General features: G+C 37.4%; 1 protein-coding gene and 1 long non-coding RNA gene across 3 annotated transcripts in view; both read left to right on the top strand.

The window, feature by feature from the left end:
- The window catches only part of MRPS35 (mitochondrial ribosomal protein S35), a 52,814-nt gene that overhangs the window by 23,410 nt on the left and 3,011 nt on the right, over window positions 1-26,393 (top strand). The window contains exons 6-7 of one of the 2 annotated variants that reach the window (XM_032283678.1): window positions 10,663-10,772; window positions 13,075-13,144. The exons of the other annotated variant lie outside the window; for it this stretch is intronic. Of the exons in view, the coding sequence (XP_032139569.1) occupies window positions 10,663-10,772; window positions 13,075-13,144 (180 nt within the window). The remainder of the gene's footprint in view (window positions 1-10,662; window positions 10,773-13,074; window positions 13,145-26,393) is intronic. 2 annotated transcript variants of the gene reach the window in all.
- LOC116555197 lies at window positions 21,372-24,192 on the top strand. The gene is made up of 2 exons (XR_004270421.1): window positions 21,372-23,062; window positions 23,918-24,192. It is a non-coding gene; the product is annotated as an uncharacterized LOC116555197 (long non-coding RNA).

Raw genomic sequence — 26,393 nt, 5'->3', positions numbered from 1 at the left:
CTGAGGTAGGAGAATCACTTGAACCCAGGAACCAGAAGTTGCAGTGAGCTGAGATTGGACAACTGCACTCCAGCCTGGGTGACAGAGTGAGACTCCCTCTCGAAAACAAAAATTATAAAATTGCCCGTAAATCTACCGTTTGTAACCACTGTTAACTATAGTAGCTCATTTTAGTATATATTCACAGCCTGCTTTTGTGTATCTTAATGGGATTATACTGTGTGTTCATCAGTCTGTTCTTTCTTACTGAACAATAAGAATTAACTAAACATTTCCCAATAATAGTAAACATTATTTAATTTAATTTTAGTTTTAATTTTTTTGAGATAGGGTCTCATAGCTGGAGACTAGGGGCACTAACATTGCTCAATGTGGCCTCCAATTCCTGGGCTCAATTAATTGTCCTGCCTCATCCTCCAAAGTGGCTGGGACTACAGGTGTGAGACACCATGCCCAGCCAATTTCCTAAAATTTTTGTAGATACAGGGTCTCATTTTGTTGCCCAGGCTGTTCTTAAACTCCTGGGCTCCAGCAATCTTCCCACTTCGGCCTCCCAAAGCACTGGAATTACAGGTGTGAGCCACTGCACCCAACTTAATTTAATTTTAATGGCTACATAGAATAATGTAGAAATGAGAGACTGTACGTACCAAGACAGTGTTCGAGTCTGGGGGTGTAATGTTGATCACTTCAAACTTAGCCTTTTTTCTGAGACTGAAGTGTGATATATAAATAATTTCATAATATAGATCTACTAGAATTTTTTTATTTTTTGAGATGGAGTTCCATTCCTGTTGCCCAGACTGGAGTGCGGTTGCACGATCTCAGCTCACCACAACTTCCACCTCCTGGGTTCAAGCGATTCTCCTGCCTCAGCCTCCTGAGTAGCTGGGATTACAGTTGTGTACCACCACGCTTGACTAATTTTTGTATACCTAGTAGAGATAGGGTTTCTCCATGTTGGTCAGGCCGGTCTCAAACTCCTGACCTCAGGTAATCCGCCCGTATCAGCCTCCCAAAGTCATAATTTATTTAAGTTACCTGTGTTATGGAACCTTTAGCCTTTTTCGTGGTTTTCTTTGTTAGAAAAATGTTTTAATGAATATCCTTAGGTATTAATATTTGTATGTATTTCTAATGGTGTTCCTAAGATAACTTCCTGAAAGGAGAACTGTGAGACCAAAGGATATAGTCCTTGAAGTTTGTTGATATATATTGTAAAATTCCTGCAAGAAATGTAAAAAAATATAACAACACCAGCAGATTGTGAGAAGGCTTGCTTTCCTGTACTCTCACCAACCTACATATTACCTATCAACTTGATAGATAAAAAATTGATCTTATTTAAAATTTGTATGTCTTTAAATACTAGTGAGGTTGAGGATTTATTCTTTTGCAAAATACTTATTTTTGTCATTTGCCCATTTTGATGGTATACTGATTTCTTGGATACTTTTTTTTTTTTTTTGAGACAGGGTCTCACTCTGTCGCCTGGGCTAGAGTGCAGTGGCTCGATCTTGGCTCACTGCAACCTCTGCCTTCTGGGTTCAAGTGATCCTCCCATCTCAGCCTCCTGAGCAGTAGCTGGGACTGCAGGTGTGTGCCACCATGCCTGGCTAATTTTTTGTATTTTTGTAGAGACAGGGTTTTGCCATGGTGCCCAGGCTGGTCTCAAATTCCTGGACTCAGGCAATCTCCCTGCATTGGCCTCCTAAAGTGTTGGGATTACAAATGTGAGCCACCGCTAGGCCATTGTTTCTTTTTAATAATGGCTTTATTGAGACATAGTTCACTTGCTGTAGAATTCACCCCTCAACCATCCTCAAGCCCCTTTCACTCACTAGTCTACTTTCTGTCTCTGTAGATTTTCCTATTCTTCACATGTTATAGAAATGGAACCATGCAATATGTTTTCTTTCACTTAGTGTAATGTTTTCAGTAGGTTTCACATGTGGTAGCATGTATTATTTTATCTCTTTTTATTGCCTATAATTTGTGAATATACACATTTTATTTACCCATTCATCAGTTGGTGGACATTTGGGTTGTATCTACTTTTTGGCTATTATGAATAAGGCTGTTGAACATTCATGTACAGGGTTTTGTGTAGACATGTTTTTCAGTTCTCTTGGGTGTATATCTAGCACTGGAATGACTGAGTTGCATGGCACCTCCATACTTAACATTCCGAGGAACTGCCAAACTGTTTTTCAAAGTGGCTATACTATTTTACAATTTCATCAGCAAGTTTGAGGCTTTCTGTTTCTTCACATCCTCACTAATGGTTATTATTACCTGTCTTTTAGTTTTAGCCATTCTGATGTCATGAAAGTATCTCACTGTAGTTTTGATTTGTGTCTCCCTAATAACCACCTTTTCATGTGCTTATTGACTGTTTGTATATGTTTGGAGAAATGCCTGTTCAAATCCTTGGCCCATTTTTTAATTGGGTTGTTTATCTTTTGATTGTGGAGTTGTATTTTATGTATTCTGGATACCAGCCCCTTCTCAGATACATGATTTGCCAACATTTTGTTCCATTCTTTGGGTCGTTCTCTTACTTTCTAGATGGTGTCCTTTTTTAAGCACCAAAGTTTTAATTTTGATGAAGTCCAATTTATGTAAGTCATGTGCTGCGTAATGATGTTTTGGTCAATGATAAACACATATATACAGCAGTGGTCCTAAGAGATTATAATACTGTATATTCACTGTACTTTTTCTATGTTTGGATATGCTTAAATACACAAATATAATTGTGTTACAATTGCTTACAGTATTTAGTACAGTAACATGCTACACAGGTTTGTAGTCTAGGAACGGTTGACTATACCATGTAGTCTAGGTGTGTTATAGGCTATACCATCTAGGATTGTGTAAGTACACCCTGATGTTTGTACGTGACAAAATCACCTAGCCATGTGTTTGTCAAAAATCATTGTTAAGGTTCGTATAACTGTATTTTTTCTTTTGTCTCTTGTGCTTTTGGTGTCACATGTAAGAAATCATAGTCTTATTCAAAGTCATAAATATTCACTCTTGTTTTTTCTCCTAAGAGTTTTATTGTTTTAGCTCATACATTTAGGTCTATGACCTATTTTTTATTAATTATCATAGAGTTGTTTCTGAGTATCCGTTTGGGATTGGTTTGCAGATACTTAGATGTGTGGATGCTCAAGTCCCTGATATAAAATGGCATAGCATTTGAATATTGAATATAACCTAGTACATTCTCCCATATACTTTAAGTCATTTCTAGATTATTTATAATGGCCAATACAATGCAAATGGTATATAAATAGTTGTTACACTGTATTTTTAAAATATGCATTATTTTTATTGTTGTATTCTTATTTTTTCTGAATATTTTCAATCTACGGTTGGTTGAATCCACAAATGTGGAACCTGTGGAGACAAAACTGGATAGAGAGTGAAGCCAGGGTCCAGCTTCATTCTTTTGCATTCCTTTTGCGTGTTGATCCAGTACTGTTTGTTGAAAAGACTATTCTTTCTCCATTGAATGGCATTGGCGCCCTTGTCAAAAATTTTATGGTTGTCTTTTAACTTTTGACTTGGCTGCTTTACCAAATTCCCTTTTTAAAATTTTTTATTATGAAAATTTTCAAATGTATGGAGAAGTAGAAACAGGCTAGTATAATAAACACCCAACTCACATGGCATCTTGATTTAGTAATTAATATTTTGACAGATTTGCTTCATACACACATATATACATCTAAGTACCTTAACATTTCTGACAATAATGTTCCACACTCAAATACTTCAGTGTGTTTTCTTTAAGAATTAAGGAGATGTTTAATTCCAATACTATTAACACATGTAACAAAACTGTCAATAATTCTCAAATATCATCTAAAATATCTACTCCACACTCAAATTTTCCCTGTTACCTTACAAAATGGTATTTTTTAAGCTCTTTTATTGAAGCCAGAATCCAGTCAAAGACCATTGTATTTGGTTGTGATGTATCTTATATTATCTGGAATGGCAGACAACTCCACTTCCCTCCCTTCTCCCTAATGAATTTGACTTGTTAAACAGACAGCTATTTTATCCTGTAGCATTTCCTACCTTCTGAATTTGCCTCGTTGCATCTGGATGTCATTTACCTTATTTCTTTATCTTCTGTATTTCACATAACCTGGATGTTAGATTTAAAGGACTGATAAGATTCTAGTTAAATATATTTGGCAAGAATACTTTATAGATGTTGCTATGTATTTTATATTGCATCGGGGCATGTAAAGTCTGGTTGCCTCATTCTCAGTTTGCTGAAATTGAGCACTTGGCTAAGAAGCTGACAGCCTAATCATTCCTCTATGAAGTTTTTCATTGTTGTTTTGCTTTTCCCTTGAACAAGTAATATGTGGGTGGATATCAAGTAAAATCATTATTATTATTTTTTTGGTCCTCGAAGTATATCTCTTAAATTTGGCCAGTGGCAACTCTTTTAAGTTGATTCCTCTGTCCTTTTGTTACAGTCCCATTAGGATTTGAATGTTTCCTTGTATTTTAACACAAGATGGCTCAGGCTCCTTTTCATGACTTTCTTATCCCAGACCTGGAATCAGCCATTTCTGCCAGTGGACAATGGTGTTTACAGACCATAATCTGGATGCTAGGACTTTTCAGTTGATTCTTTCAGAAATTTCTCAAGAAATAATTGATAAATAATTGTAGTTTTAATTCCCCTTTACAAGTATCCGCAGTTTGCTTTTCTTTTTGTCTTTTAAATTTCTGAAATCATATTTCTTTAGTCCCTTATGCTGTTTCATACTTTTAATTGGTTGTGCATCTAGTGTTTAACCTCAAGTGTGAAGTGGGATTTCAGTGAGATAATGGTCTTTATTATGTTAATGGTGTATCCTATTCTTAGATTGCTAACATTTATGAAATTACCTCCTTTGAATTATCGAAGTCGTAAATTAATTAATAGGATTTCAGTATTCTGATGCATTTCTGAACCCTGGTCAGTTCATGGTGTATCATTCCTTTCTTCTACTGCTGATTTGCTGTGCTAGAATTTTACTTAGGATCATTTGTCCGGATGCCATGTTGCTTTGGAGAAACATCAGATCCCTGCCCTTATTCACCTGGACCATGTGACATGCCATTGCACTTCCAAGTGTCTGCCCTTGTAACTTCTAATTTCATATTTGAAACCACTGTTTCTTTGTCAAAGAAATCTTGGTACACATGGCATATCTTTTTACACAGCAGTGATGGAACAGTTACCTGATACACTTTTTTAATTCAAATTTTTATTTTAGAATGGCTTTTAATTTACAGAAAGTTTCCAAGAATAGTAGAGAATTCCTATATATTTCATACCCAGGGTCTCCTGTTGTAAACATCTTAAAATATACTGTAGTGTGTTTGTCACAGCTAGTGAATTAATATTGATACTGAATCAATATTGAATTTATTGTTATTAAAGTCCCTACTTGTTCAGATTTTCTTTTTTTTTTTTTTTCTAATACCTCTTTTCTGTTCAAGAATCCCATCCAGTTTACTACATTATGTTTAGTCATCATAACTTCTTAGGTTTCTCTTGGGTGTGATGTTTCTCAGACTTGTTTTTAATGACCTTAAGAGTTTTGAGAAGTACTAGTTGTATATTTTATAGAATGTCTTTCAACTTGTTTTGGGGAGAAAAACCCCAGAAATAAAAAATGCCATTCTCATCACATTATATCAAGAGTATAGGCTAATAAGATTATTTGTTTTGTTTGAGACAGGATCTCATTCTGTCATTTAGGCTGGAGTGCACTGGCACAATCATGGCTAACTGCAGCCTCAACCTTCCTAGGCTCTAGTTAGTGATCCTCCCACCTTCACCTTGCCAGTAGTTGGGACTGTAAGCACAAGTCACCACAGCCAGCTAATTTTTGTATTTTTTGTAGAGACGAGGTTTTGCCATGTTGCCAGGGCTGGTCTCGAACTCCTGGGCTCAGGTGAGCCTCCTACCTTACCCTTCCCAAGTGCTGGGATTACAGGCAGTGAGCCACTGCGCTGGCCGTGATTTGTCAGTGATGATGCTAATCTTGATCACCTGGCTGAGGTAGTATTTGTCCATTTTCTTCACCACAAAATTATACTTCCTCCCCGCCTTTCCATACCATACTCTTCAGAAGAAAGTTACTATGCAGAGCCCACACTTAAGGATCAGGAGGTATGCTCCACTTCTTTGAAGTGTCACATAAATTATTTACAATCCTCTTATATGGCAAATTTGTTCATTCTCCTGTATTTATTTAATCATTTATGTCAGTATGGACTCATGAACATTTATTTTATACTCTGTGTTATAATCTAATAAAAGGTTGTTTGTTTGCTCAAATTGTTTTGAGTTTAGCCATTGAGAACTTTTTCCACTGGCTCTTCTGTTCCTTTGCCATACCCCCATCATTTGTTTTTTTTAAGCACTTCAGAATGCTCTGGGCTCTTTCCCTGTCCCATTCCTAGAATCAGCATTTCTCCAAGGAACCCTGACTAATGTGCTTTTTTGATTTGTCTAGAAGATGACTGCTACCTCTTTGAGGTGCCTCCTGGGACCCTCAAAATATTAACTTTTGTACTCTGAGTAGCCTGTATTTTAAGGCAGTACATTCGAAGTACACTGCAAAAATGTGTTGAAAATCTCTGCAGTCATTTTTACGTTATATACTAGCAAATAATCTCTAATTTCTGGAATTTTCCATTTTCCTCAGTGATACTGCCGTTTGATTCGTAGTTGTCTTTCTTTGCTAGGTTTCAGTATCAGGGTTGTACCATCTTTTAAAAAAATTTTTTTAAGTATAATTTTATTTTTTGAGACAGGGCCTTGCCCTGTTGCCCAGGCTGGAATGCAGTGGCCCAGGCTGGAATGCAGTGGCACAGTCTTGGCTCACTGCAACCTCCACCTCCCTGAGTTCAAGTGATTCTCCTGCTTCAGCCTCCCAAGTAGCTGGGATTATAGTCATGCTGTACCATACCTGACTAATTTTTGTATTTTTAGTAGAGATAGGGTTTCACCATGTTGGCCAGGCTGGTCTCGAACTCCTGACCTCAAGTGATCTGCCCACCTTGGCCTCTCAAAGTTCTAGGATTACAGGCATGAGCCACTGCATCTGGCCTGTACCATCTTTTTGAAGTGAATTATGAAGCTTCCCAACCTTTATTTATTTTATAGAACAGTTGAAATATTACAACAATATACTTAAGTTCTTCAATTGAAGCTATTTTTAAATCACAGATAGTATATGTTTACTGTATAAAATTTCAAAAATCCCAATAACAGAAAAAAAGAACTGAAAGTTCAGCCGTAATGTCATTCCAGATTCATATTTTTAAGAACATATTAAATGTTACCTATTTTTCATAATAATGGTAACAACCACAACCAACAGTTGTTGAGCTCTGTTGTGTGTTGAAAAATCTCTGAACTGAGAGTCAGAAAACCTAGATCCTAATTCATGTTACTCACCTCACGTTTTGTGGGCCTGTCTTCAATCATAGAATTGAGATCTGATGTCCCTACTGGTTGTAAGTTTGCCTATTTTATTTCACACAAAAATAATCTCATTGCTTTATATGAAGGACGGCACCAGATCTCACTTCTTAAATCACACTTTTCCTCTTGTCCTCTGTGCCTCATGCTAGCCTGTGATGCCTTCATTGCTCCCTTGTACCCCTTCTGCTGACTTGTGTCTGCCCTGCTAGACTGTACTCCACCTGCTGGCTGTTGAGGCTCAGTGGCGGTGTCCTGGATGTGCCGTGTAGTTTAAAGGTAAACATAGGTTAAACAGATGGCCTAAAGCACATGCAGTCCAGCATGATTAAAGCAATATTGTGAAGGTAGACAACTGTTATAAACTATTATTGGACATACTCAAATTTTTAATTCACAAAAAATTTTGATAGTCATAAAAGTAGTTTAGGATTAAAAGAACATATTTATGTATAACTTCAAAAGTGTCTCTTTTATTAATCTCATTTCTGACAAAAATTCTGGAATTAAGTGTTCCTGAGGAAACTGAGTCTTGGGGAGATAAAATGATTCGTATGAGGTAACGTATTAAATGGCAAATCTACAAATCAAACCAATTCTTGTCTTATATGTAATACCAGCATTCTTTAACTAACCACATCATACTTGCATATAGAGAAAATATTTCACAAGTTTAGACATTTCCCAATTTATGTAGCTCTTTTTGTGTTAAAATATAGGCATTTAAATATGTGTGTGTGTGTGTGTGTGTGTGTGTGTGTGTATAACCAAAACCTCCTTTGATTTGAAATGTCAGCATTATTTTGGGGATAATGTTAATAGTATTATGTTGATTCTTTGAAATGTATCAATTGAAGGCAAAATATCTAAGTATTTTGAATTTCGATAAAAGACAGTGAATGCCACTCAGCCTTTGAAGTATGAGCCCAGGTTAAAGACTACGATGTTGCAGTGCCTTTGAGTGCTACCAGGTGGCGTGAGTGCACCACACAACTGTATCTGAAATATTTATGATTTTTGGCATAAACTCTGTATAGTTTCTGAACATTAAACTGTTAATGGAGTTTTAAATGAATGTGAATTTGAGCTTACATTACGTTGTTATAGTAATGATCGGCATTACTTCCTCTTTTTGGACCACTTCTTATATAAAAAGCTAGAATACTTAAGTTTTTGAAATTTTTAAATTCATTGTTAAGCATTATTATGATTTCATTGAAGGGTGTTTTAAAAGGCAAGATCAGGACATTCTCACTATCCTAATGTAAAAACTATTCATTTTTCTCTCCTTACTCCTTCTGTATACATGCATATATACATATATTTGTATATTCATAATCATAATAAAGGTATATTTTATTTTTTGTAAAAAATTCTTCATATTGTTTTTAGTCAGAGTATAAAATGGCTTATTTTACCTATCAAGTCAGTAACCTGGTAGTTGATACGTTCTCTTTCTAGAAAACTGGTGATTCACATTCACATTGTCTAACAACATATAAACATTTTATTGGATTGAGAGTTAAATATTCAGTATTCATACTACTTGAGTTCTTTTTTTTTTTTTTTTTTTTTTTTTTTTTTTTTTTTTGGACGGAGTCTCATGGCACGATCTGGGCCCACTGCAACCTCCGCCTTCTGGGTTCAAGAGATTCTCCTGCCTTTCCCTCCCAAAGCAGCTGGAACTACAGGCGCCCACCACCACACCCAGCTAATCTTTGTATTTTTAGTAGAGATGGGGTTTCACCATGTTGGCCAGGATGGTCTCAGATCTCTTGACCTCATGATCCACCCGCCTCAGCCTCCCAAAGAGCTGGGATTACAGGCATGAGGAGTTCTTTTTAAGACTGCATTTATATTTATCTATTTTGTCTAGTTCAAAAACGAAATACGAATACAAAAACTCAAAGTGCTTTAAAAAAACAATATATCCTCCCTTTTAAAAATTTATGTGTTTACTTAGCAAATATTTGTTGCATGCATTTTAAGAGTTAGACCAGTGCCAAGAACGAGATAGACATCATTCTTGCCCTCAAGGGTTTCAATTCAGTGGGGAAAAAAAATGGGAAAATAAATAGGCTGCTATACTATGAAGTCTTGAGGGAAGCGTAGGGTTATTGAAGCTACAGAAAACCAAATGGATTTCAAAATTCTATTTAGCTGTTTTTCTTCTTCAGATAGTTACAGCTCTTTTTTATTATTAATACTCTCCATGGAAGAATAATCTATCCCTTATTTAATTGAATTCTGGTGTCTAACCTAACCTATCTTCTTGTATCAAACATATTCATCTCTAGACACCTTTAGTCCATGCCCTTATTCTCTACAAATTAAAAAGTGTATTCATTTGGTGTAGCACTTCCCAGTATATGTCTAAGGAAGACTAGTGTTGTGAACTGTCCCTTGAAAAGTGGAATCTGAGGTGAAATAAATTTGAGAATCATTACATATCAACACTGCATTTTGAAATTTCAAGATGCTTATTAGCACATTATCTATTCTAAGAAATACTACCTTAAAAAAAAATTGACCTCAGCATTTCCTAAACATTTTCAACAGAAAGAGCCTTTTAAAAAAATTCTTAACCTATGGGACTAGTGTTAACATTTTGAGAAACATTGAACGAAATTTTTTCAAGTGTTTTGATCCTTCTCTGGTGCTGTATTCCAGCTTCCATGAGATGTCTGTAGCTTTTTTAAAAAGCTTGTTGCAGTTTTGCAGGTCTCATAATTGCATGGTAGAACTTGTTGTAATGATACAAGTCTCATAATTGCATGACAGAAATTTCTTAAAGCCCTTATGTTTTATCTATTTATTTCTATATTCCAACTTTACTAACACTAATTGAGTTTAATTCTATTAGTGCTGCTCATAAGCACCATAATTTCATTTATTTAGCCGACATGTCATTAGTTCTTCAGGGAAGGCTCTGATGGCCAGAACTTTCAAAGAACTTCAAACAGTATGTTCCCTTTCCCCCTAATTTTTTTTTTCCATGAGTAAGATCAGGGTTTATAATGTGTCCCAACGGCTTGCTCTATACAGCTCCTTTTTGGTGGATTTAATGTTAATAGGAATCACATTGCTACTTTTTTTTTCACTGTACAAAGTATATGAAATTATTTTTTCTAATAAGTTTTCTTATTTTTAAGATAAAGCTTTCCAGTTTGAATTTAGATGACCATGCAAAGAAGAAATTAATTAAACTCGTAGGAGAGCGATACTGCAAGACCACGGACGTGCTTACCATCAAAACAGATAGGTAAGGGGAAAAAAGTTCAGCCAACTAGTCACACGTGTTTCCTTATTGTCCTCTAGTTCCTTGGCAGTCCTTTTTAAAGAAATTATATTGAAGATGGGGGAGAGGATAGCCTTTTCTTACTAAGCTGAGTTCTCTCATTCATATTTTTAATATCCTCACACTAGCCTACTATTGCTGTGATCTTTATGCAGAGGCATGCTTAGCTAATTTAATGTTATTTTTAACCTTGATTTTAATATATCCATGTATATAAGACTCAAGAGAGATATCAGAAGAAAAAAGTGATTTGCTAGTGATTAATGCTTAAACAGGCTTTTACACATTCAAAGCATATAAAAATCTTATAGTTCAGAAATATTATTAATGATCTATGTGGAAATTGGTCAAGGCACATTTCTAAATAGTCAAAATTTTCAGAGCCAGGACAGATGCTTGTAAAGGCAGTATTAAATTTATAACATATGAATTTATAAATTGGGTCATTTTTATTTGAAGTAAAGAAAGGTTATTGGTGTTTTTACTAAATGCCTATTTTATTTTTAGAATTATACTTTAGCTATTTTTAATTTATGACAAAATATGAAAGACCCACTTTTAGAGATAAGTAGGTCGATCTGCTTTCTTCCTGCCTATCCCAGTTTGAAAGCATTCGGAGGTGTAAATATCGATTAGGTCTCAGGATTTGCATCGGTAGGAAGAAGGAGCCTGACACACATGCAGAGATTGCAACAGTGTGGAGGCAGAAAAAGCTTGGGACCATGGTTTGTTCATATGGGAGAAGGATTTGAAATACATTAGGAATAGTCCTTTTACTATCTTTAGATAATGTTGGCTTTTTTTAGTTCATACAACTTAAAAAGATGCCTTTAAAATGCTATCGTTTGAAATTCTGTGAGTACCCAACAATGTTGCCTTTTTGCCTTTTTTTTTTTTTTTTTTTTTTTTTAATTAACAGAACACTTCAGTTTCCAGGCATTTTTTTTTCTTTAGCTACTTTTACAAGTGTGAGTGTATGAATGTTTTATGGTTAACAACTATTTAGAGTAGAGGACTTAAATGTAAGTACAGAGTAAGCAGTACAGTTGAAGTTATTTGTCATATGATGGATTTCTTTGATATTTAAAGAAATTAGAAGTAATTGTATCTTTTTCTACATTATTTTATTATCCTTAAAGCTCAGTGTGTCATCTCATGTATGTAGAAGTTTTACCTAGTTGTATGTTATTAGTTCCATTTTCAATACAGCAGCAACAGCACAGCATTGTGTAGTGTAACTCATTTTTAAAAGAATCAGCTCTAGGAAAATCAAGATTAACATTTAGATTGGCATCTATCATCTTTCTGTAGCTACTTATTTTTATTTTTTATTTTTAAATTTTTTTAGAGATAGAGTCTCACTCTGTCACCTAGGCTGGAGGTCAATGGCACAGTCATAGCTCACTGAAGCCTTGAACTCCTGGGCTTATGCAGTCTCCTGCCTCAGTTTCCCAAGTAGCTAGGACTACAGGTGTGCACCCCCATGCCTGGCTAAGTTTTTACTTTTTGTAGAAACAGGGTTTTGCTGTGCTGACTAAGCTGGTCTCAAACTCTGCCCTCAAGCAACGCTCCCCCTTTGCCCTCTGGGATTACAATGAGCTACCATGCCTAGCCCTGTATCTACTTTTTAGGTGAGCTCATCAGATATGTTCATGCTATCTGGCAGATTGTTGGCACTGAGATGGTGAAGGGAACTTGTATTGGACACAATCATAGTAAAAGTAGTGGACCAGGTGCTGAGGCCGAGGCAGGTGGATCACCTGAGGTCGGGAGTTGGAGACCAGCCTGACCGGCATGGAGAAACTCTGTCTCTACTAAAAATAGAAAAATTAACCAGGTGTGGTGGCGCATGCCTGTAATCCCAGCCACTCTGGAGGTTGAGACAGGAGAATCACTTAAACCCAGCAGGTGGAGGTTGCGGTGAGCCCAGATGGCACCATTGCCCACCAGTCTGGGCAACAAGAGCGATACTCCATCTCAAAAGCAGTGTGGTGGGGGGAGTGTAAAGCTATTATTGTATACAATATAAGTCCATTACTAATGAAAACAAAGAGATACTTGAAATTTAGTTAAAATAACACCAGTATTTAGCTTCTTCAAGTAATGAGCTACAAAGAGTATTTTTATTCCAAAAACAGTTTTCCTAAAAGCAGAGAAGGAATACCTGAAAACATTATCTTCTGTATTTAGTAGGTTGTGTATTTTGCAAATCATTCTATATACTGAGTTTTTAGAATTTTGACTTCTCCTTCTTTCTCCTTAATAGGTGTCCTTTAAAGAGGCAGAATTATGATTATGCAATGTATCTACTAACAGTGTTATACCATGAGTCTTGGGTAAGTGTGTGTGCATAGTTAATGATTTCGTCAGTGTAATTTAGATGATGTTAACTTTTGAAAACATGCTGTGTGGCAAGTACTCAATTGAGTATTTTATGAATTGCTAAATAGTCTAAGTATTTATGAAATGTCATAGGTAGCTTCTACTGATTTTAAAAGTGAAGATCTTGAAATAGATTATTCAGTTCATCTCAGGACCTTGCTGAAATCATATTCCTAAAATGCCTTGAAACTTGAGAGTTTTTGACTTTGTTTTTTTGTTTGACTTTGGGTGGAAGTTGTCAGCTATAAAGAGAATAATAATTATCTGTATAATTTGAGAATTTACAATTCATCCTCTTTTTAAATAAACTGCAGAGCAGAACTTTATAGAAAGGTATTTTATGTTTATTGAAATTTTTAGTTAACATGTGACATTTTGTGTGAACATTTGACTCTTATACATTACGGACAACTAAGGCAATTAATTATAGCTTGAGTATTCCTTATCCGAAATGCTTGGGACCAGAAGTGTTTCAGATTTTAGATTTTTTCAGGTTTTGGAATATTTGCATATGTATGATGAGATATCTTGGGGATGGGACCCAAGTTTAAACAGGAAATTCACTTACGTTTCATATATACTTTTTACATATAGCCTAAAGGTAATTTTATACGATATTTTCAATAATTGTGTGCATGAAACAAAATTTGGACCGTACTCTATCACATGAGATTGGGTGCAAATTTTCCATTTGTGGTATCATATCAGTGTTCAAAAAGTTTTGGATTTTCAAGCATTTCAGATTTTGGATTTTCAGATTAGTAATGCTAAACCTGTGTTTAAATAATATTAAAAATGATCGAGTCTGAACTTACGGAGTTTTCATATAAGTATGTACATTTATAAGAAGATTTTGCTATGCTTGAGCAACAGCTCACCTGATTTGAAGTTGGTAGCCAGTATGTTTAGGTAACTCACAGTTTGAAATATTAATTTTTAAAGTGAAAATAATTTTAGGTATGCATTTAAATTAAACTTTTTTGTGCCTTACCCAACACGGGGGACTCAATAGCATTTCATACTAGGAAAATTCAAAGTAATAAAGATAGCTGAAGAAGGGGGTCATGCTCTTTAGAAAGGACTTCATATGTCAGTGTCTATAGAAACAGTGAAGAAAGGGAAAACGAAGTACAGAAAAATCTAAAACATAAAAGATTTCATGTGAAAGAGGACTTACATTTGTTTTTAATGACTTAGAGATACAACAAGATAGAAACAATAGTAAGAGACAGACTTCAATTCAGTGAGAACTTTTTTTTGTTTGTTTGTTTTTTTTTGAGACAGTCTCACTCTCTCATCCGGGTTGGAGTGCAGTGGCACCACCTCAGCTCACTGCAGCTTCCACTTTCTGGGTTCATGGGGTTACAGACGTGTGCCATAACACCCAGCTCTTTTTTTTTTTTTTTTTTTGTATTTTTAGTAAAGGATTTCACCATGCTGCCCAGGCTGGTCTCAAACTCATGGCCTCGAGTGATCTTCCTGCCTCAGACTCCCAAAGGAGAACTTAAAAAAAAAAAAAAAAAATGGGTCTCACTCCGTCGCCCAAATCTGAGTGCAGTGATGCAATCCTGGCTCACGTCAACCTCCACCTCCCAGGCTCAAGCCATTCTGCCTCAGCCTCCCAAGTAGCTGGGATTACAGGCATGCACCACTACCGCCTGGCTAATTTTTGCGTTTGTAGTGGAGACAAGAGTTCGCCATGTTGGCCAGGCTGGTCTTGAACTCCTGACTTCAGGTGATCCACCCTAGTTGGCCTCCCAAAATTCTGGGATTACAGGCGTGAGCTACCACGCCCAGCCCTCCCAAAGGGAAACTTTCTGCAAGAGCCATCAGAAGATGCAGTGGACTACTTTGATAGGTAGAAAATGTTCCATCCAGTACTCACCTAGTGAAGATGGGCAAAAAAAAAAACCAAAACAAACAAAAAAACCATATTCCTTGAATAGGTAGTTAAATCCTATGGCCTTTGGAACCTCCTTTCAGCCCTGAGTTACTGTGATTCTGTGAATACATGCTGCTGTTTTCTAAATTTTTATGGCTTTTCCTTTATATTAAGATAAAAGAGTTTTAACACAAGAGGATGAATGGAAAGTGAAAGAAAAAAATTTTGTTGTGAGATTAGTAAAAGACAAAAAGTAGCTGGTAAGCTCTTTTCCTCTTTATGGTTATTTCTATTATCACAATTTATCTGGATTTTCTAGTTCCTGGCTTCAGGAGCAACTTCAGAATAGCAGTTAATCTCTGTTTCCTGCACAATTGATTTTAGGAATGTCGTTGGCTTAAGATAATTAAGTTTCCTTTTGAACCAGCAACACAGCTGAATTAGCTGCAGCTTTATGGCTGCTGCTGAAAGAGTTAATAATGAACAAGAAATACACCCAGTTTTGACTCTTTTTTTGCCAGCATCTTATAAAATGAATTTGCCCAGAAGGAAATGATAGGTATAAATTCAATGGAAGTTGATTTATGGGACTCTTTCTGTGGTTCTGTGACATAGAATCCAAACAGGGTTGCATTCTGGATTCACACAGAAGCCTTTGATCTTTAATACTAATTACTTTGATGCCAGAATAAGTAGCCACATACAACTGTCCCAACAGGTATACTTGAAGACTTCCTATATTAACATTGGTTCTTGGTCCTTTCTAAACAAGTACCATCAGTGAAGAAGCTTTTGAATACAGATGAGCGATGAGATTTTGTGGAGCTGCTACAACAGAATTTTTATTGAATTGAAATATATTTTCTGTCACCAACATGGAATTCATACTTGAAATTGATGTTATCACCTGTTATTTAATCAAATAGCCTCCTTTTAATCCATTGCTTGATTTTGTATAAGCTAGCTTCTGAGCATTTAATACATGAATATATACTTCTCTTGTTTTTTTTGTTTGTTTGATTGTTTTTTGTTTTTTTGTTAGAGAGAGGGTCTTGCTTTGTTGCCCAGGCCGGAGTGCAGTGGTACGATCATGGCTAACTGCAGCCTCGGCCTCCTGGGTTCAAGTGACCCTTCCATCTCAGCGTCCTCAATAGCTGGGACTACAGGTGCATGCCACCACGCCCAGCTAATTTTTGTATTTTTTTGTAGAGACAGGATTTTACTGTGTTGCTCAGGTTGGTCTTGAATTCCTTGGCTGAAGCAATCCACCCTCCTTGCCTCCCAAAGTGTTGTGATTACAGACATGAGCCACTGCACCCTGCCTTCCCTTGACTTTTTAAGCTTCCCCTCAAGCTTACTTCAAGTAACACTGAGGGGAAAGTAGCTGGTACTTTTATGTAGCTTGTAGTACTGAAATTCCTCTGGAGAAGTGATCATCTAGACTCCAGTAGAAGGATATAATTGTTGTATACTATTCAAAACAATTCAATTATAGAAGTGTCAAAGTAGACTTCAGTAAGCATAGACATCACAAAGCATAAGCTTCAGGCATAAAAGCTTAATAATGCCTCAAAAAACAATTATTTCAGTGCTGGGAGGGTGCTAAGAGACACATATTCACTGGACCATTCATTTATCCTTCAGCAGTTTAAAGAAGCAAGGAGGCCAGGCACGGTGGCTCACACCTGTAATCTCAGCACTTTTGGGAGGCCGAGGCGGGCGGATTGCCCAACTCAGGAGTTCAAGACCAGCCTGGGCATCATGATGAAACTCTGTCTCTACCAAAAATACAAAAAATTAGCCAGGCATGGTGGTGGGCACCCGTAGTCCCAGCTACTCGAGAGGTTGAGGTACGAGAATTGCTTGAACCCAGGAGTTGGAGGTTGCAGTGAGCCGAGATCGCACCATGGCGCTCCAGTGTGGGCAACAGAGCAAGACGTTGTTTGTTCTTTTTTGCACTGAACAACTGTTTAGTTCTTGTGTACAAGATATAGTACTAGGTGCCACTACCAAAATGAATGACCTTCTGCCTCAGGTGCCTTGATTTCTGGAGGGAAACTGTTGGTTATAGTAATAGTCTGTTGAGCTTAATGGAAGTAGGAACATATTGCTGTGAGAGGCACAGACAAGGGTTAACTGTCCCTGAAAACTTCACAGGAATGCTGATAGGTTTTAGAAAATGAATAGGAGTATGCAGTACAGAGTGAGTGAAGTACTTTCTAGGCCTTGTGGGTTTAAAGAACATGCATAAGTTTGGCGTAGCCAGGGTATAGGCCAAGAAAGGAGGTGAGGCTAGCAGTAAGTCAGAGACAGGCTGTGAAGCTTGTCATGGTGCTCATTTGCAAAATGTTGATTTGTAACCAGAGGGCAATATTGAGCTGATACAGTGTTTTACTAGTTATTTGAAAAAGTACTTCTCACTGTTTTTGTTTTATTTGATTTTTTGCGGGGGGGCTTTTCTGTGTTTATGTGTTTTACTAGATAATTTTAGAAGTTTATTTTTTCTTTGGAGACTGAGTTTTGCTTCATCGTCCGAGTTGGAGTACAGTAGTAGCACAATCATAGTTAATTGCATGCAGCCTCTACCTCCCAGGCTCAAATGATCCTCTCACCTCAGCCTCCCTAGTAGCTGGGACCACAGGCAAGCAAATGTCACCATGTAGTGCTAACTTTTTTATTTTTTTATGGAGATGAAGTCTGGCTATGTTGACTACACTGGTTCTCGAACTCCTGGGCTCAGGTGATCCTCCTGCCTCTGCTTCCCAAACTGCTGGAATTACAGGTATGAGCTACTGCACCTAGCCTCCTCTCGCTGTTTCACTGTTCATGAAAGAGTAAACTATCCTGTGTCATATGTCAAGTGCACTTTCATTAAAAATGGCAAATATTGGCTGGGCACAGTGGCTCACGCCTGTAATCCCAGCACTTTGGGAGGCTGAGGCGGGTGGATCATCTCAGCTCAGGAGTTTGAGACCAGCCTGGCCAACATGGTGAACCCTGTCTCTACTATAAATACAAAAATTAGTCAGGTGTGGTGGTGGGCACCTATAATCTCAGCTACTTGAGAGGCTGAGGCAGGAGAATGACTTGAACCCAGGAGGCCGAGGTTGTAGTGAGCTGAGATTGTGCCACTGCACTCCAGCCTGGGAAACAAGACCAAAACTCTGTCTCAAAATAAATAAAATAAAAATGGCAAATGTTTATTGTCTATTTGCTTGGGGTTGCTAGATATGAAGGTTAATAAATTGTGGGAAAACCATCGTTTCCAGTTGAAGAACACTAGTGGGAGCGAGGAGGTTTAATAATAAATATTTAAAAAGTATTAATATTGTCTTAGTTTGAGCTGTTATAACAAATTACCATAGATTGAGTGGCTTAAACAACAGAAATGTATTTTTCACAGTTCTAGAGGCTGGGGAGTTGATCAGGGTGCCAGCATGGTTCGATTAGGGTAAGGGCCCTCCTAGTTTGCAGATGGCTGTCATCTTACTGTGTTCTCACTTGGTGGAGAACAGAGAGAGAGGAAGGAAGTTCTTTCCTGTCTCCATCATATTGAGGGTTGGGATTCCAATATCTGAATTTGTTAGGGGGACACAAACACTTGGTCTGTAGTGAGGGTTGTATAATTTGCTATTTCATTTATAATTCTTTTCTTCTTATTTATTTCTTGTATATCTTTCAAGACCTTGACCTGCTTTGAGGCTGTTATTCTTTGTCTGACTCCTGCTTTGTATAGATAGCAAGTTATTATGTCTTATTTTCTGTGCTGGTCCCTAGAACACCTGACTGCAGCTAGTTGTCTTAGTCACTGATTGTTCCATTTATGTTTTGTTTTTCTAACTTTAGGACCTCATTAGCAGGGTTCTGACCTATTGTTCTTTGTACTTCAAAGTGTCTAGGTCAGTGCCAGGTAAGAATACTAAATGCTGAATAACAGCTATTGAGGCTGGGCATGGTGGCTCATGCCTGTAATCCCAGCAGTTTGGGAGGCTGAAGCAGGCGGATCATTTGAGGCTTGGAGTTTGAGACCAGCCTGGCCAACACAGCAAAATCCCATCTCTACTAAAAATACCAAAAAAATGTTGGCCAGGCGTGGTGGCTCATGCCTGTAGTTCTAGCTGCTCAGGATGCTGAGGGACAAGAATCTCGTGAGCCCAGGAGGTGGAGGCTGCAGTGAACTGAGATCACACCACTGAACTCCAGCCTGGGCAACAAAGTGAGACTCCATCTCAAAAACAAAAAACAAATAACAGCTATGGAAACATTGCCTATTCTTCTGAATTTCCATAAATAGACTTTTGAAGTAGGTTTTCAACTCTACATATATTGCCAAAAAAAATTTACAACAGTTTGAGATAATTTGCATGAATGTATGATTTGGATTATGTGTTTATAAGGTTTTTCATTTGATTTTTTAAAAGTATTTTTAAAAGTATTCAAATTCTACATTAATTTGTAAGTTCTCTGCAAATACTTGCTTCTGTGAGTTTAGTTCATGATGCAAATTTACAGTTGACAATGTTAATAGAATCTATATACTAAAATTGGCTCCTCCTGGCAAGATTCATCTCTTTAACATGAAATGTATGTTTTTATTTTACACTTTATGCATAAACTTACTAATGTTATGGTGTTGATTAAAGAAAAGCAACTGACCAGGCATAGTGGCTCTCCATGCTTGTAATCCTGGCACTTTGGGAGGCTGAGGTGGGCGGTTCATGAGGTCAGGAGATTGAGACCATCCTGGCTAATACAATGAAACCCCGTCTCTACTAAAAATACAAAAAATTAGCCGGGCATGGTGGCACGCGCTTGTAGCCTACTTACTCAGAAAACTGAGGCAGGAGAATCGCTTGAACCCAGGAGGTAGAGGTTGCAGTGAGCCAAGATCATGCCGCTGCACTCCAGCCTGGGCACAGAGGGAGACTGAAAAAGAAAAAAGAAAAACAATAACTACACATATGCATTGAACACCCATGAGTCTGAGCATTAGTGGTTGACCAGTAATGGTAAAGAGTGACTACATGCCACAGTTTTACTTGATTTCAAACAAATACAACTGGCCTTTGTTCTAAAAAGTGATGTTGCTCTGAGAGTTAACTGGGTCTCTGTCTCTGACTTTCTGACTTTAACTGTGTTGCTTCAATTATCACCTTGCATTAACACAAAAAGGACACCAAAAAGGGGGTGAAATAGTTGTTCCATTTCCCCTGCAAAACTCAGAGTGAGGCAGGGTCTTACTTGGTTGACCAGGCTAGAGTGCAGTGGTGTTATTTTGGCCCACTGCAGCCTCTGCCTCCCAGGCTCAAGTGATCCTCCCGCCTTAGCCTCCCAAGTAGGACTACAGGCATGCCACCATGCCCAGCATGTTCCATCTTTTAAAAGTGCTTCAAAATTGTTTGTCTTTTTTTTTTCTTTTCTTTCTTTTTTTTTTTTTTTTAAAACACAAAGCATTTAGTGGAGCCATCCATTTAAAATTAGGGCTAACTTTGAAGATCAGGAATCAAACAGCTTATCTTATTATAGCCTTTTTATTTTATATTACTGAGAAATTAAGATTTAGAGGAAAGGTCAGGTACTTTGCCCAAGGTTACAGAGCTTTTTAGTGGAGGACCTCAGACCTGGACTGCAGCTTCAGCATTTCATATTTTTTCCATGGTATCATATTATTTAGTTTTATTCAACTTTGACTTTCAAAATGTTATGAAATAAGAGATCAAATCAAATCTGACTTTAACTGCTATTTACTCTCTTTTCAGATTGAACAGTTGACTAATTAAAAATTCATCTCCATAACCTGTTTTCAGCTGGGGGTTTTATCAGTGCCACTTGGGAAGCTTTTAAAACTACAGATGCCTGGGCCCTGCAGAATCAGAAACGCTAGCTGTGAGACCCAGGTGTATGCACTTTTAAAAGCTCCACAGGTGATTCTGGTGCTGAGCCCTGACTGTGAACAATTTCTCCAGTCTTCTAGTGTTGTAAATAAGGAAGATTATTAGCCGGGCGCGGTGGCTTAAGCCTGTAATCCCAGCACTTTGGGAGGCTGAAGCGGGTGGATCACGAGGTCAAGAGATCGAGACCATCCTGGTCAACATGGTGAAACCCCGTCTCTACTAAAAATACAAAAAATTAGCTGGGCATGGTGGCGCATGCCTATAATCCCAGCGACTCAGGAGGGGCAGGAGAATTGCCTGAACCCGGGAGGCGGAGGTTGCGGTGAGCCGAGATCGTGCCATTGCACTCCAGCCTGGGTAACAAGAGCAAAAACTCCATCTCAAAAAAAAAAAAAAAAAAAAAAAAAAAGATTATTAGATCAGCTTGGCTTTTTTCAGGCAGTTTTGTACATGTAAATTTGAGTATCCCTAATTTGAAAATCTGGTATCTGAAATGCTCCAAAATCTGCAACTTTTTGAGCACCAACATGATGCTCAAAAGAGCATTTCACATTTCAGATTAGGAATACTCAACCAGTCAGTATAATGCAAATATTCTAAAATCCTTTAAAAAACTGAAATTGGAAACACTTCTGGTCCTAAGCATTTTGGATAAGGGATACTCAACCTATGTCTAATATCAGAGCTTGCGGGCAAGGAGTGGTAATTAGAATGAAAGGGGCAGGTAAAAAAATGGAGGGATTTTTCTGTTGTACATAAATAGGAATTTAGACTTGATGTGATAGACAAGAGGCGGTGTTCTAGATTCTTGAGTGGGATGGTGCTACACAGGTGACAAACTCATACCTCTGCCTTAAGGCAGGACTTCGTTTTATTGTATACTTAAAAGACCTTTAAGAAAAGCTCACGTTCTTCTTCCCGCACCCAGTGACTGAAGTCATAAATTTGAGAGTTACACTGTTTTCTTCCTTCTCTCCTGATGCTAATAAGTTACCAAGTCTTTCAGTTTTTGCTTTTAAATATTGGTTAAAACAGTTCCCCCTCTTTATCCGTACCACTACACTCTAGTAAGTTCTCATCATCATTTACCTGAAAAGTACAATAGGCTTCTAATTTATTTCCCCGTCTCATCTGCCTTCTATATTACTGTTAGAGTAATTGTTCAAAAAACAAATCTCTTGTACCATATTCCTTTACAGAATCCTTCAGTGGTTTCCCATTACTTAGGATAAAGTCTGGACTCTTTAGCATGTCATTCACAGCAATTTGCCACCTCATTGCCAGCACTCAGGAAATATATGTTATATAGCCTATACCTTAGCCATAATGAAGATAATATGTTCTTTCATAACTTTGCATATGTTACTCTCTTTTATGCTTATAATTCTTTTTTCAAATTGATCAGCCTTGCAAATTCACATGAATCTTTTAATACACATCAAATGTAACCTCTCTGTTTCCTGCCCATTCCCTTTTCCCTCCTCCAGTTAGCATTCCTTTTATTACTTTTCTGGTAATTGCCTGTATACAAGTCTGCTCACCCCATTAGACTGTGAGATCACTGAGGACAAGTACTGTATATTCATTCATCCTTGTATTTCCAGCATCTAGTACAGTGTCTGGCAAATTTACATTCAGCAAATTTTTAAAAAAACCGATCTAAATTAATTCCTTGACATAGTTAAAAATTTGGCTTTGGTAGCTGAAAGAATTGATAGTAATTCCTTTTTCACTTTTTATGAATATTTGCCTCTTCAAATTTTTTATGATTTTCAAATTGCTTGGGATTTTTATAAATGGTTAAACTGTTTTCTCTCATACAGCACAAGGCCTTACTTGTAATCATGAGAAGTGGAATATTACTATGATTCATGTCCTAGGCATAGAGAGTTGTAAATAAGAAGGTAGGAGGTGACAGGCTGTGTGTTCAGTGGAGCAGATATTTCTTTGCCTTCTGTTATATCAGAATTTAACTGACTCTTGCATGAATTAGCTATTATGTTTTTCTTTATATTAAATTCATACTTAAAATGAAAAAAAGATGATAGGTTCAAATTATGTTACATTTTTTGTTAATCTTTTTATCGTACCTCGAGGTTCCTTAGAACATGCTGTTCTAACATTCACAAGCAGTATGGTTTTGGGCAAATTATTCAGTTGTTCTGGGCTTTAGCTTCCTGATCTGTAAAACAGATGATGATAATACTAACTGCTAGGTTTGTTGTGAGAATTAAATGAGTTGATACATGTAAGGCAGTTAGAATAGTGCCTGGCATGTAGTGAGTATTCCAACAGCTGTTCAGCCCCAGCCCATGCCACTTCCTTCTCATTGGCCTTCATTTATTTCCTCAATTGTGTTAAGCCCTTTCCGGCTTCAAGGCCTTTGTGGATGCATCTCCTCTACTGGGATCACAATATTCATCTGACTGGCTCACGTCGACTTCAAGTCTCTCATTAGACTGAACGTTCCTGGAGAACACTGTGCCTGGCAGAGTAGTTGTGCAATAAATATTTATTGAATTAATGAAAAAATGAATAATCGAGCCAACTGGAAAAGAGAACAGGATCAAATGGAATGGAAAGTTGCTTCTTCAGGGGTTGGGGTCAGGGCAGATTCTCTTACTGCAGGCAGTAAGGAAAAGAAAAGGTGTGTGTATTATATATACTTATAAATTAAATGGTGAAATTATAAATATTTAATGGTGAAAGCATTCAAGTAGGAGTTGACAAATTAATTCTTTGCCTAAGTTATGATCAATTTGAGTTTAAAATGGTATTTTTAATTGCCCCCAGTTATTTTAATATGCTGTTGTTTGTGCTTTAAAATTAATATATTCCAACCACCCTTCAATAAAAGAAACTTTTTTTTGTATGACAGGGTCTGACCCTGTCGCCCAGCCTGGAGTGCAGTTTTATTATTTTTTCTGTTATTCTTTTTATCATGCCTCGAGGTTCCTTAGAACATGTTGTTCTAACACTAACAAGCAGTGTGGTTTTGGACAAATTATTCAATTGCTGGGCTTCAGCTTCCTGATCTGTAAAACAGATGATAATGGTACTAACTCCAGGTTTGTTGTGAGAATTAAATGAGTTAATACATGTAAGGCACTTAGAATAGTGCCTGGCAAGTAGTGAGTATTCCTACATGTAGCCTGTAGTGATCTCAGCTCACAGCAACCTCTGCCTCCCAGGCTCATACAATCCTTCCACCTACACCTTTTAACTAAAAAGGAAACTCTGGAACAACTAAGGACTTCAATGCTGGATGTGGTTTTAGAAGTTAAAAATTTGATAGTAGGAGCCAGGCATGGTGGTACCTGTCTCTAATCCCACCTGCTTGAGAGGTGAGGTTGGAGAATCACTTGAGCCCAGGAGTTCAAGGCCAGCCTGGGCAACGTAGTAAGACTCCACTTCTTTTAAAAGCAATTGATAGTGAACTGTAAGTCAGGGTACAAAATTGTAAATAAAATATAATCATAGCAGGGTTTTTAAAAAATGGATTTAAGATATACACCAAGTGTTACCAGTGTTGATGGGCCGTCTTTGGGTAACAGAATTATAGATGATTGTTTTTTCTTCTACTTTTTAGTGATTGCCATCTCTTCTATGAAGGTGTATTTAAAATTGCAACCTGCTGATATCGTATCAGAATTCAATTCTGGGTTATTATCCCATTAGTATTAACCTCCTATTTTTAATATGACACTGAACTTTTGCCAGAAGACCCTGAAGTTAAAGAAAAGTGTTAAGGAAACTGTTACCCAAAAAAACCATTTTAAGTCACATATATATAAACATTTTATTTCAAAATTGTTATTTTTAAGTATAACATCTTGGAAACATACTCCTTATTTGCAAATAGTATGGAGTCGGTGACAAAGATATAAAGACCTCTTGTTTCTGTATATTTTATCTAATTATATAAATATCACTATATGATTTTGTGAGTGGGAATAATATGGTGAAACATTTGGACAGTTGTGTGTCTATTTATATTTAAAGTTTTAGTTTACTGCTTCATAGTGGTGGTAGAGTACATGTCATGTACACTTTGAAGCCATTGTCCAGGTTTGTGGAAACCCTTACTCCCAATACTCCTCCCCAAACCCTTGGCATAGGTACATAGGTTTTAGAGATAGGGAGATGTTGGTTTGAAACCCACTCCTCTTTGAAGGTGTATTATTAACAACAACATTTATGTAATGTTTACTGTGAGCCAGGTCCTCTAAGTATGTGGATATTCCTTACCACTTTAAATCTTCAGAACAGCCCTGTGAAGTCAGTTCTTACAGGGATGCAAGTTCAGGGAACTCACCTATTACAGTAGTAAATGATGAAAGTTGGGATTTAAACTGAGGCCTGGGAAATACCAAAGTCCATGGTAAATATCATCTTATACTAACTTCCTGGATGACCTTGAGCAAAACTTAGCTGTCTCGGCCATGCATCTGTAATTTTGAAACCCAAGAAGCTTTAGAAATTGTTAGTCTTTCCATAACTTATTTGGTGGCAAACGTGACCTGTATAGATGAGAGGCTATTTATATTTTTTGTTCATTCCATTTAATGTATTCATATACGTTGCATTAAAAATTATGTGTTGGGGCAGGGCGTGGTGGCTCAAGCCTGTAATCCCAGCACTTAGGGAGGCCGAGGCGGGTGGATCACGAGGTCAAGAGATCGAGACCATCCTGGTCAACATGGTGAAACCCCGTCTCTATTAAAAATACAAAAAATTAGCTGGGCATGGTGGTGCGTGCCTGTAATCCCAGCTACTCAGGAAGCTGAGGCAGGAGAATTGCCTGAACCCAGGAGGCGGAGGTTGCGGTGAGCCGAGATCGCGCCATTGCACTCCAGCCTGGGTAACATGAGTGAAACTCCGTCTCAAAAAAAAAAAAAAAAAAATTATGTGTTGGATTAGGTGGTGCTGCTATAGGCCCCCCTCTTAAAGGTGCTAAAAAATATATGATATATGCACCACATTCACTTTCTAAAATACAGAAAGTTCTGAAATCTGAAATTCCCCAATAGATTGTAGTCCTCTGTTTTGCTTCCATAGTACTCAGTTTTCTTATCTATGTAATTCTTAAAATCTATCCCAGTGAATCTTAACAAGAATTATATGTAATAGTATACGTAAGCATTTGAAGGATTCAAAGGAGAATTTCTTCTCCTAAGCCTCTTCCTTTTGCCTTGGTGATCTGAGCAGGGTTTGCCAATCGGTGTCATCCCCAGTGGCCTGTTTGTGATTCCTGGGGCTCCTCTGTACCCCTTGAGGAACACATCTCCAGTGCTTTCTTTTCACAGGCACTTGTAGTGGGGATGGGGGTGGGAGGGTGGCACAGGTGGAAACCTTACCTGCTTCTTGGTGCCCACTCAGCTCTGCAGAGCTTTGGAACTGTTTACTCAAGCTGGGATCTCTTTGAAG

Source organism: Sapajus apella, unplaced genomic scaffold, assembly GCF_009761245.1.
Source record: "Sapajus apella isolate SASKATOON/1434 unplaced genomic scaffold, GSC_monkey_1.0 scaffold2, whole genome shotgun sequence".
NCBI lineage: Eukaryota > Metazoa > Chordata > Mammalia > Primates > Cebidae > Sapajus > Sapajus apella.
The sequence above is the reverse complement of the archived record's forward strand: the minus strand, read 5'-3'. Positions and strand labels throughout refer to the sequence as shown.